This window comes from Salmo trutta, chromosome 37, assembly GCF_901001165.1.
Source record: "Salmo trutta chromosome 37, fSalTru1.1, whole genome shotgun sequence".
Classification (NCBI taxonomy): domain Eukaryota; kingdom Metazoa; phylum Chordata; class Actinopteri; order Salmoniformes; family Salmonidae; genus Salmo; species Salmo trutta.
In genome coordinates, this window is record NC_042993.1 from 13736541 (window position 1) to 13750347 (window position 13807).

The 13807-nt window shown below is 40.6% G+C and overlaps 1 protein-coding gene across 1 annotated transcript; it reads right to left on the reverse strand.

Moving 5' to 3' along the window:
• Positions 1-7410, reverse strand: LOC115176942 (protein lin-28 homolog A-like). Its single transcript, XM_029737355.1, has 4 exons — positions 7230-7410; positions 6447-6631; positions 2756-2949; positions 1-448 (listed from the first exon to the last, which is right to left on the reverse strand). Exons 1-4 carry the CDS (start codon positions 7237-7239, stop codon positions 40-42), a joined length of 798 nt encoding a protein of 265 aa, XP_029593215.1. The 5' UTR covers positions 7240-7410; the 3' UTR covers positions 1-39.
• Positions 7411-13807: the final 6397 nt, after the last annotated feature.

Consider the following 13807-nt stretch of genomic DNA (forward strand, 5'->3'; position numbering starts at 1 on the left):
AGACTGAAGGAAGGTGGTTTTATTGGACCAGAGGTAATACTAACAGGTGGCATCCGTCCATGGTGGTTGTGGGTCAGGATTGTTTCCACCTGTGGTGCGCTCCAGATCTCCTCTGGATCTGTGCCGGGTGTTCCGGAGAGCTGGAGGACTTGCTGAAGGACTTGACTTGCTGAGGGGGGAGGAACTGTCCTGAGAGGGCTGGGAGTGCCTGTTTCCCTGCCTGGGACTGGGGCTGTAGGAGGTGGTGGAGGAGGTAGAGGGGTACTGGTCCACAGTAGTGCGTCTTCCCTGAGTGGCTGTGGCATGGCTAGGAGACAAGGGGCCGGGGGGCCGGTGAGGACAGTGGGCCACCATGTGCATTGCGCTCTGGCAGTAGTGGCACTTCTTTGGCTGGGGCGGCAGGCCACACTCTTTGGCATGGTGGTCTAGTCCTCCACAGTTATAGCATCTAAGACAGAGAGTGGAGATCCTTGTCACATTCCATTTCACAAACAAGACATTTCTTTCAACTTCAGGGCTGAAAGTGTGTATTTACTCTGAAATAAAACCTAGAACTTCTTATATGGGATATCATTACAATTTCTCTAGAATGTAATGCATTATGGTACAAATCCAATTATAACATGCTTACTAGATTGGTTTAATTATATTTACCCAAAATCTGTTGGTCCAAATGTATCCTTTAGATGGCAGCATTTCACATAGAATACACCATAGAATACACCATAGAATACACCATAGAATACACCATAGAATACACCATAGAATACACCATAGAATACACCATAGAATACTCCATAGAATACTCCATAGAATACTCCATAGAATACTCCATAGAATACACCATAGAATACTCCAATACTGAACCTACAAGAAAACAGTTAAAGCGACCAATGCAAATACAATACTTTTCATATGTGGTCTCATCAAGAGATGAGACAAATAAAATAAATAGATAAATAGATCATTATTTTCCCTGCTAAAATGCGCTTTAATAACAGTTGCCAACATGCTAATATGTATTGCTTACCCAAATGTATATAGAAATTAAGTATGTCTACAACAGGCCTAAGGCCTGCAATAAATAACCAAGACGCTGCTCACAGGCGGAAACAATGACAAGGCGAAACATTGATGACAAGGCAAAACAAAGCAGGGCTCCACACAGGGAACCAAGGCATGTTACTTCAGCCTGTCACATGGTCTGTTTTACTGAATCAAATAGGAAGCTATCAAATTAACTGGTTAATATAAGAGCAAATCATACCAATTCATTTGCAATAGACCTGATCATTAGATATCAGGTCATAAACAGATAGGATCATTACCACATTATTAACTTGCAGTCAGATGTTATAAGGCTACATTTCAGGTCGGTCACCCAAAAAGTTACATATTGCAGCTTTAACTCTTTCAGATGGAAACTAAGAGTTTCGCATGACTGAGCTGGAGGCTTACAGGGGGTCCCTCTCGGTGGCATCTTCAATTAGAAGATGCGAGGGGGGAGAGGGAAGGAGAGGAGAGGGGGAAGGGCATTGGAATTTAGGTTTCATCCAGGCTAGTTCGCTTGCTTGGGAGGTTACCTACCAATACCCCCTCCTCCACTCCCCAACCCCCACCACATAGACTCCCATTCTAGCTGGTAAGAGTGAAAAACCAGTTTTCACAAGACAAGCTGCCATGCTGGTAGTAAAGGTTTCACAAGTGTGCTGAATCTCTGTTTTTATAACATATCAATCACATAGGCAGGCACTGTTTAGACACATGGTTACATAGTTCCCGCAACGTTTATGTTTGCATCATTTCTAATACTTGCACAGAACAACAAATCAGCTGAGGTTTGACTTTCAAGTCAACCAATAACTCAAGTGAAGAGAAAGGTGTTGGCACAATTTATTTGTAAATTCCAAAATGTTCAAATATTGTCAATGTTTATAAAGATCGGGGAGCCAAGAGTTTAACAGTGTAACACTGAAATACATCAATCCATGAAATAAAAAATATAATAAACCAATATAAAGAATATAAAAAAATACATTCTGGTAGATGTACTAAGGGAATGTAGCGTTTATAAAATGTCTTTAATCTGCCTATTTGGATCCAACCAGCAGCTCTGTAACTGACCCAGAAAGGTCAGGGGTTAGAGGTCAACACACTGACCTCAACATATTTCTATTCCTTCCTTTGAAGAAAGATCCCTCCTACATTATAACAATGGGGAGGGAAATTAGGATGAAATGTCTACACAAAAAAGAAGTACCGGTATGCGTTGTTAAATAAATGTGATAATTGATGTTGCATAGGCCTAATTCAGGTCATAAAATTAGTATCCACCATAACATCTAAAGTGATATTTGCTATACAATACAACATTGCATCTGGATGGGAAACAGCTGTTAAAACAGAACCTCTACAAATGTGAACCTTTGACATAATGTAAATAATGCAGCAGGTATACTCCACACAGAACCTCTGAATCATACACAGGTAAATACGAATATGCAGCTCCTGCTAAATATATTACATCAATGCACACCTACACAGGCACACGCATGTACGCACACACAAACACACACCACTAATGGTCACCGCAGTACTACCCTGTTCCTTCCAACATCATCTGTTCTGTTGCCAGTCTCAGTATCAATTCCCTGCCTGCAGCAGCAGGTCTTAACCACTCTATATTCACCCATAACAGAACATTGACTTGAAAGGAAAGTCTGTGCTAGTAATTCTATTTCTATGGTTCACTCACCGGTCTCCCTTCGGCTTCCATCTCTGCGGCGGGGCCGGGGGTTTGGGTTTCTGTCTCCTCTCACTGCCCGAGCAGGGGCCTCCCCCGGGGCCCGTGACTTGTACAGACTCCAGGCCCCTGGGGGACCACTGGAAGGTAAACTCTAGTGGCTCTCCCTCCCGCAGGCTGCGAAAGCCCTCCATGTGCAGTTTGCTCTGGGATAGGAGGATAGGACAGGGGCAGGATAGGGAGAAGAAGACACAGGTTACACAGGGATCTCATGGTCTAGTCACACACAGTAAAACTAAATCAACCCACCTCTCCATCTAGGTCTCAATCAAGCAAATAGATGAATCAAATTCATCTATCTACATTACGTTTGATAACTTTCTACCATGTATCCAAATACGTGCTTGAGGATTACTTTTATGGTAAAGACAGACATAGCCGTCATAATGGCTGATCCCTACAGTCACTTGCTCCCTGCCATTCCCTGGGTCTGTCGCTGTGGACTGAGCACATGGGTTCACTTCCTATACCAGAGGATTCAGATGGACGTTTATAGCATACTACAGCAGAACACTATACTTTCTTAATGCATTCATCTTAACGTAGCTGGGTGAGACAACCACATCTCACAGTCGGAGTGAGTAAAACTGTCCTCAGTAAAGCAGCTATCAGCAAAGCCAGTGCTAGTAAGAAAAGTCAAGTTTCAGTCTTACACGATGATCTGTGAACTCAATCATAGGAATCTTAGGCATTCAGTTGCTAATATAGATCACTATATGTTTCTGAAATGATTTAATGGCATGTGAAACAGGATTTTGGTGTAAAAAATGCATTTGTTGAATATAATCTTGTAATAACAAATATATTATAATTACTACTATTAGCATCACTATTGTCCCATTATCAAATACAAAAACATACTTTTTACAGGTATAAAATATGTATTAAAAACTAAATCATATCTTACTGTTTGTGAAACTTTAAAACAGTTGGTTCCCTTTCCTTATTTGTATGTATGATCTATTCATGTGTCAAATAATAATAATTGATTGGTTGAGGTTCATGAGTTTAAAAAAATATACATTTCATCCATCAAAGAAAAACACAATTACCAAATAGAAAATACTATTTCACAATTATTTTATTATAAACATTTAAATAGTATGTATATAAATGGTAATACTATTTATGTTTTATCAAATTAAACACAGATAATTTAGGTTTTGAATATATTCAAAATATGCTAATAATCTCTCAATTAGAGCTTTATTCCTTTTCTTAAACAACTTTTCATAAACAAGTTTTACTATTAACTTTTACTATTTTACATCTAATTACATTTTCATGGATCTTGTCCAAAATAAATGTTTACAAAATTAAATCATACATTTACAGCAACTTTTACCTCAACTACAGCCTTAATTAAGCCAATTTACCCCCAGTTCACAATACAAACAACTGCAGTGACAAACCCCCTCCCCTAAAAACGAATAATTGAATCTAGCAACAAATAAAAAAAATGGAATAACTCATGAATCCTAATGAAACAACATGCATCGAAACGTAACCCTTTACAGAGGCCAACAACTAATCTAGCCCATATTTCTACGAGTCACTCGTAGTCACCGATTTGCGTTTCAACAGAAGTCAAAGCATAGGTTCAGGATTCTCTGCTCCAGACACCTCGTCGTCCTCCTGACATAACTCTGTTAGCCCTGCTGGAGCCACCTAAACTCTGAGCTACCACAGACCAACCCAGCACAGCAGCCATTTTGCCTGTTTTCAGTTGGGGAGGGTAAGTGGCCTGGAGAATGTGGGAATGAAAAAGGGCATAGAAGAGAAGAGAAAGACAGAAAAAGAGAGCAAGGAGAAAGAGGAAGGGTACGGGGTATATACAGTACTTTCATTTCATTTTCCCAGCACATGGTCTGTTTACTAGCTCTTCCAATAGTGGAGGAAGCTTTTGCCACTGGACGGCTTGATTGAGAGAAACGTGATATGAATGAGAGGCCAGATATGATGAATAAATGACAAAACCCTAGAGTTCAGGCTGGGTCAGGCTTCAGTGTGTTTACCTCCTGAAGATACCACAGGCGTTTGTTGAGCTTCAACTGTTTCATCGTCAACAGATCACAACATATTCCCAGTTTAAAGAGAGAAATTCCACCACTTGAAGCAGTTCTTTCTACAAGGCCATATGCGGTCTCTCCACAGTCCTGTCTACAGAAGCATCCTGTTAGTCATTTGTTAGTCACATTCAAGCTATGCAAGGAAACCTACAGTATATCAATCCACGCAACTTTGTGAAACATTCCCAGAAATAAGTCTCAGATTCATGCACCAAATATTTCCCAGTTAAAATGAATCTGAATAGTAATTGAAGAGTGAGTAAATCATGCATTGAAGTGGTCTCAAACGCCCATGGAGACAGTGATTGAACATCAAACAAGCAGTGGTCAAAAGCACACAGACAGATAACATACTGCAACTGCATTGCTCCAACAGTGTTGGTTAGTAGTTAGCTGCACTGTCGTCATAGGCATTTCATCAGCTGGCCATAGAAATCAGTCTTCTCTATAATCAGTCCCTCTATCAATAGATGACTCACTGTAAGGAGGAAGTCACGTGAACACAAGTAGGTAGGTAGCTTTTTTTCCTTCTCCCCTTTCTGAGGGAAAAAAACACCAGGAAGAAACAAAGACTGGTATTAGCCTAGCCCTGGAAGGAAGGAGGAGCCTGCCAAACACAGTGAGATGAGATGGACAGATGGGCTTTTATAACCAAGGATCCACTCCAGCCAGTCTCCCATCGCATCATACACTATGATCCCCACAACACCACTCCCCAAACCTATGCTGCCCAAGCAAATCCTACTACATTTACATCTGAGTCATTTAGCAGACACTCTTATCCTGAGCAACTTACAGTAGTGAGTGCAATAGGTTTTCGCACTGGTCCCCTGTGGGAATCTAACCCACAACCCTGGCGTTGCAAGCACCATTCTCTACCAATTGAGCCACACAGATTTGGGACTAGGCAAGCTAAAACAAGCACACCTAAAATGTGGCAATATTTTGGTGGATTTTCTGGAATTCTGGCTCTAATTAGGCTGTAAAGTGTCAATAGAATTCCGCAACATAGCATAGGATGGTGAAGCAGGGCTATAACATATACAGCCCAAAGCCCACACAGGAGTGAAATAATGTCCAAAATCTAAACCTGGTTGTGAGGTTGGCCTATAAGCACACGGTTAACCTGACCACCACCATGCATGCACCACCTATCTTTTCTTTGGCTTCAGAAAAAACCCTCTTATAGAGAGGCCCTTCCCAGTCTTCTGGGTCTATAAAACATGACGAGTAACATCAATCAATCATTTTTACAATGCAAAATTATTTTACTATAACAATAATTTTCCAAATGTTAATTATTTCCTGTAGTCCTACAGACATCCTAAATAACAGCTCATTCATGAGGACTCAGAATCTATGATTCTCCAACTAGGTGTTACCACTGCCCCTCAACAATGTGCATGTGTCTCAGAGATATCTGGTTGAGATATAAACTATCCAATAGCCTGCGCTGTGTGGTCACTTCGTATAGGAGTGGAACAATTTGTATCCAACTCGTGTAGACATGAGGGTTCAGCTTGACTATCTATCGGCGGATTATTTCTATCCATAGATAATTCAATTTAACTTACTTGGTGAACAAATACATCCATAGGAGGATCTACGGGAGTTCCCCCACGACTAGTCATGGATATAAACCCGAAGCCCATCCGCACATTGAACCACTTGCAGTGGCCTGCGCCGTGCATGGACTGTTGCTGCCCACCCAGCAAGGATCCTGGCTCCTCTCCTCTATCGCCACCTTTGCCCAGACCTCCTGAAAGCAAGTTGAGAATACAATGTGAAAACATCAATAAAATCACTTTCTATTCGTTCCAGTAAAACTTATTTGGGAAAATTATTCAGTTTCTGAAATGTATTCTGTCCTGTACACAATTCATATGCAAAGTATTTATTTTCCAGAGCGGGTAACCAACTCATAAAGAACATATATAAAAAAAACGTTATTTACATGATTTGCCAGCAGATGGAATTTGCTTGCAGTTGCTTTGCTTTGCTGGCTATCTGATAAATAGCCATCATAGGCTACTCCAACTTGGATATTGAAGTGTTTATATATCAGCTATGAACTTCCATCTGCACTTGCGTCACTTTTAATTTTCTAACAACAAAGGTGAAATAACTTTGTATTTGACGCAAAGGACAGGTGTCCATTGTCACCCATAAAGCTCTGTAAAAAGCGCACAAAAAAACTCGAAGTATATAGCAAACGCTGTGGGCGGTAGGCTACACAACACAACATCTTGGAAATAGATACCCAACAACATCTCGGAGGCTAGTCAGTCCCCTCTCCTTTCCCAGGAAAGAGGGACGCCAGAGAGATCTAAGCAGAGCTACATAGAATATAGAATAACCTTCGTCCATGTTTCCCTGCCAAGTTTCCGCTCCAAACTTCGTTGATATAAACTCTGCTGGTCTTGATATTGTTTATTCCTCTCCGTCAGTCGAATATTCTGATTCGAGCGACCATACTTTAGGGTGCATGATCCAACGTGCGTTCCCCCATAGAGTTTCAGCATATTCTTCTATGGATTTATATTTCTCTGTTCACGTGACTCTGTCAATTTACATGCTTTCTGGCTACTATTTTGTTTGGTCCGTGCAAACCGGGATCCTTAGGACGTCCCTAACCAATTGAAGTTGACATGTAAAATGGTTAAGGTAATGGTTAAGAATAGGGTTTTGTAAGGGTTATGGTTAAGGTTAGGGTTAAAGTAAAGGTAGGGGTTAAGATTAGGGTAGGGTTTAGGGTATGGACGTCCGAAGGATACCGGATAGCGCTGCCATTTTTTTCCTCCTCGAATCCAGGCAAAAGAGTTCGTTCGGAGCACAGAGATAACCAATCGTCGTTCCACAAACCGAACATCAACATATTTGTGTAGGCCTATGCCACGTTGATTTATTCATTAGACGTTTCAAAAAATAAGTAATTGGCACGCAAATGCTTGAACTGTCATTTCATGCCAAGAATAAACTGAATGAGTGCCTAATTTATGTATGGAATATGTTAAATATATAGGTATATCCTTGAGTCATGATATATACAGTACCAGTCAAAAGTTTGGATGCACCTACTCATTCAAGGGTTTTTCTTATTTTTTTTGTACTATTTTCTAAATTGTAGAATAACATTGAAGACATCAAAACGATGAAATAACACACATGGGATCATGTAGTAACCAAAAAAAGTGTCAAACAAATCAAAATATATTTGATATTTGATCAAGGAGAGTAATGGAGTGCTGCATCAGATGACCTGGCCTCCACAATCACCCAGCCTCAACCCAATTGAGATGGTTTGGGATGAGTTGGACTGCAGAGTGACGGAAAAGCAGCCAACAAGTGCTCAGCATATATGGGAACTCCTTCAAGACTGTTGGAAAAGCATTCCAGGTGAAGCTGGTTGAGAGAATGCCAAGAGTGTGCAAAGCTGTCATCAAGGCAAAGGGTGGCTACTTTGAAGAATCTCAAAGATAAAATACATTTTGATTTCTTTAACACTTTTTGGTTACTACATGATTCCATATGTGTTATTTCATAGTTTTGATGTCCTCATTATTATTCTAAAATGTAGAAAACAGTAAAAATAAAGAAAAATCCTTGAATGAGTAGGTGTGTCCAAACTTTTAACTGATACTGTATATATCAATAAAAACTGTGATCACATTTAACTCCAAGGTAACTATTGCACTGAATTAGGCTACTTCTTATTATTCGTTCAAAATGAATGTCTCTGTAACTGTGACATATCACAAATATGCCTATCCTTCTTGAAATGTTTATCTGAGTAGACTAGACACAGGGTTGATTTATGTGATAGAATAATAACTAGTTAAGATAGGGTATCTGTATCAAGGTTTGAAACATGGTGGCTGACATTAACCAATTTGGTGGGTCCAGTCTTTCCGGGGATGGACAAATCATTAGCCTAACTACTTTGTCGGACTCCTAAAATATATATTTATGCGCACCACAGCCACAATGCTTGGGACTTGAAATAAACCTATTTTCACAGGTATCACAGTTGTCTCACAAAGACAAGCCAACATTACTCTCAACTGACTTTTAATTTGTATTATTATCTATATTATTATTATTGTTATCACTGTGTTATTGGGAAAGAGCTCTCACCTGTGCGCGTGGCGAATAAACTTTGAAACTCACCAGCTAAAGTGAGTTTAGGCTATTTATCACAAATTATGGAAATCCGTATTACTTAAAAGCTAATCTGTGTTGACATGTATGAGGCAACAACAGATTGGCCTAAATATATATCTAACGCGTAAAAAGAAACTAAGGACAAAACATGAACGCATAGATCATACAGGCATGACCTGACATTCCTGTGCTGTTCTCGACCGTAGGTTATCATTTTTAGCAAAACCCATGTACAGATCAAGTTAGCAGAAATATCTCACAGATAGGCGTATGTGTTCCTTGCATGGTACACATTTAATAGGCCACATAAAGGATATTTGAGCGTATTAACACCTGGTTTTATTAAATATTATCATCGAATTGTCGAAATAAAAACGATTCCCCGATAATTAGACTATGGCATAAATAACGACAGAGGGTTCAAGACACAAGAGACTGACCAGGGCGAATGTTAGGGGAATTCTTTATGAAGGGGATTGGGGGAGAAATACTCCCAATAACATGTAAACACGCCCACACTCCCGCAGGAATCCTCTGATGGACCCACCTCACACTTCAATCCGCCTTCAAATTGTTTGTGAAGATGCAGAATATGAGAGGAATTTGAGTTTAGCACAAACGCAGCGTGGAACATTGGGCCAGAATGACCAGGCAGCAGCCGTATCCGACATTACCTAAGCAGGTATTTTCTCAGGTATCACGAGGGGATAAATGCGTCAAGCTGAATCAGCGCCTATGGGGAAGATTTGGAAACAGAAAACTCAGGGTATAGCCTTATGTGTTGTGTGTATGATATAAAAGGTGAGGAAAGAGGGTAAAACATAATCAGACCATGTATTGTCACAGTTATGAGGTGAAAGTATCCATGCATAATTGGTAATGTGATTGGTACTTATCAGTTCTTAACTCTTTTTAACCAGAAATACCGAGGCCACCAGAGTCTCCCTCTCTTTCTCTCATTTTATCGAGTTCATTGGGTTTCATTCCATTTTCTACCATTGAGCACTTTTTTGCAGTCTAGCTTTTGAGTGCCACCAAGGTTCATATTGTTCAAAAAAATCATTAGACTGCTACTAATATTAACTCTAAGAAATGTAGAAAAGTGCAATTTAACTGTTTAAACTACAATGTAAAGTGTACATATATCAGAATCAGATTGTACACATTATATTTAGATCGAATGTCTCTTTTTTTTAACAGCTTTGTGTAAAAACCATGCGTAAAATGGTCTCTACAGCCATATAGTCTTTGCGCAAATGTCGATTTGTATTGCCTAATCTTGTAACCCTTTCCGAGAATCTGAGATCCTTTCGGAGTGATATTGGCGTACTTATGATAGATGTATGTTGATAATCAGGATTTCTTCCCATGCAAAGTGAGTGGCTGGGAGGGGCCCGGGCATTGATGGAAGGGAGGCGAAGATGAACGTTAATGGGTTGTTCTCTTCCAATGCCTTAGCAGGTCGAGATAGTGAAACGGGGGAACGAACGATTCGATTTAAAATAAATGTAAGAAATGCGCAACTGGAATCACAATAAGATTGTGGACCTTTTTATTTAGGTACATGTGTAAGCTATTGTTCGTTCTCTGAGGCTACCGCTTTGCTAAACTGTTGAGCTCAATGAGGTTATATTTTAGGCTTTAAATCTTTAGTCCATCAAATTTTCAAATACACAATTGTGTCCAATAAATCAGATTATGGAGATTAAAAACGTTATGTTGAAACACATTAAAGGGAAATGAAATATTGGACAATGAATCTATTTAAACCATATGGTAGAATAACTAAGTCTCAAACATACTGAACCAAAATATAAACGCAACATGAAGTGTTGGTCCCATGTTTCATAATCTAAAATAAAAGATCCCAGAAATGTTCCATAGGAACAAAAAACGTAGCTAAATTCCTTGGCACAAATTTGTTTACAGCCCTGTTAGTGAGCATTTCTCTTTTGCCAAGATAATTCATGACAGGTGTGGCATATTAAACAGCATGATCTTTACACAGGTGCACCTTGTACTGAGGCCAATAAAAGGCCACTCTAAAATGAGAAGTTTTGTCACATAACACAATACCTCTGATATCTCAAGTTTTGAGGGAGCGTGCAGTTGGAATGCCACCAGAGCTGTTTCCAGAGAATTGAATGTCGTTTTAGAGAATTTGGCAGTACGTCCAACTGGCTTCACAACCGCAGACCACGTCTAACCACGCCAGCCCAGGACCTCCACATCCAGCTTCTTCACCAGCGGGATAGTATGAGACCAGCCACCTGGACAGCTGATGAAACTGTGGGTTTGCACAACCAATAATTTCTGCACAAACTGTCAGAAACCTCAGGGATCTCATCTGAATGCTCGTAATCCTCACCAGGGTCTTGACCTGACTGCAGTTCGGCATCTTAACCAACTTCAGTGGGCAAATGCTCACCTTCGATGGCTACTGGCACAGTGGAGAAGTGTATTCTTCACAGATGAATCCCGGTTTCAAATGTACCGGGCAGATGGCAGCGTATGGCGTTGTATGGGCGAGTGGTTTGCTGATGTCAACGTTGTGAACAGAGTTCCCCATGGTGGCGATGGGGTTATGGTATGGGCAAGCATAAGCTGCGGACAACGAACACAATTGCATTTTATCGATTGCAATTTGAATGCACAGAGATACCTGAGGCCCATTGTCGTGCCATTAATCCGCCGCCATCATCTCATGTTTCAGTATGATAATGCACGGCCCCATGTCGCAAGAATCTGTACACAGTTCCTGGAAGCTGAAAATCTCCCAGTTCTTCCAATGCCTATTTAAAAATATATATTGTACAGTTCAATAAGGATGAACGCCATCTAGTTCCCAGAGTCGGAAAACCCTTAATCAAGCTATGGAGGTAGCGGTCTGGCAAGGGTTAACATCTCAGCTCAGCGACTGGAGAGTTTCGCCACAGTTTCTAAACCCAGAGGCGCGACATCGTGAGACTACTGGCAACACTTCCGAAACAGACCAAACAGACCAGGCCAATGAGTCAATGAACGAAGTAAAACATTATTCCTTAGTTGTTAGTTTTCTCGAAATCTAAAAAGGTACCACCTAGATTCGAGCTAATGTTTTAAGTAAACAAATGTCATTACTCCAACCTTGTGAAAGTGACAAACTGATAGGATTTCATTTTTCTTCAAAAACAACCTATATCGAAGGAGTGCCGTTGATTTGATGGCCGGCACATGCGCAGTTCGGCGCCAGACGACCATTAGACGTGTTTCTACGCATGCGCTTGGCGAGCCAACGTCGCCATGACATCGCTTAAATTGGAGCCTATTTTCATACTGTACTGCCTTTGGTTTCATAGCTGTTTTTCCTATTGCCACACCATCTCCATCTTCGGAATATAGCCTTTAAAAAAGTATAGCCTAATGAATTTCAATAGAATTTAGGCAAGAATGTCTACATGGTAACAAACTGTTGTGATGCTAAACAATGGCATTGATAAAAAAGCCTATAAGAACATGAAATAAATGTAATATTTTTCATTATAGTAACATAATCTCCGCTTTGGCTCATTTGACCCCCTCCAGTCTCTGCATTGCCAGGCCCAAAATCAAAGCATACTTGCATAAAGTTTATGGTTAATTAATTGCAGAACATTAGGCTATAGGAAGAAGTAAGAAACACATATGCAGCAATTTAGCTTACCGATTGTTCACCACTGCCCGAGAATATAGCAACTGATGGAAGGCTATCAGTTCCTGAGGAAGGATGGAGAGGGTAGTTTGTATTGATACTAGTCTATTGGTAAGCTGTTTGCAGCTACCAGCTGTATGGGGGGTGATTCATGCCAGAATTAAGCCTCATGAAGCTACTGATACCTCTCACCAAGTCACCTAGCTCCAAAAAATAACGGCATGAATTTACATGGACTGTCAATGGAGACAAGTTTGTTTCTAAGGCGTCAAACTGCCGACGCGTTCACGTCACGTGACACGTACACGTCATGTAGATGCAGTGTTCACATCACGTAACATGTCACTGACACGTCACGTGTCAGTTTGCGTGTAAGTTTATTATGAGTGATCTTACCATGAACGCCTTAAAAACATCTACGTGTTAGGCGTTATGTGTTAGTTTAAGTGTCAGTTTAGTTCATCAATTTAATTTGTCGATTTAGCTAAAATAGGCCTATCTTCTCAATGCAAATATTATTAGGCTAGTTGATATCGCAGCCACCATTACTGTGTAGATATGCCTATTTCTCACATCAAGACAAACTCAAGGGCTTCTTGGTAGCCTAGTGGTTAGAGCGTTGGGCCAGTAATCGTAAGGTTGCTTGACCGAATCCTAAAGCCGACATGATAAACCTTTTTTTGTCATTTTGCCCGAGCAAGGCAGTTAACCCACTGTTCCCCGGGCGACGAATATGTGGATTTTGATTAAGGCAGCCCCCCACACCTCTCTGATTCAGAGGGGTTGGGTTAAATGCAGAAGACACATTTCAGTTGAATGCATTGTTGTACAACTGACTAGGTATCCCCCTTTCCTTTTCTTTGTTAGGGGTAGTCTAGGTCTCTAGTGGCGCATTCAGAACAACTCGGAAGTCGACAATTTCTGATCTTCTGACTTCAGTGCGTTCAAGACAACTGGGAATTCTGAAAAAAACGATCGTTAAGACACTAACAGCTTACAGACGGTAGGCAATTAAGCCTAGGACACTAAAGAGGCCTTTCTGCAGACTCTGAAAAACACCAAAAGAAAGATGCCCAGGTCCCTGCTCATCTGCGTGAACGTGCC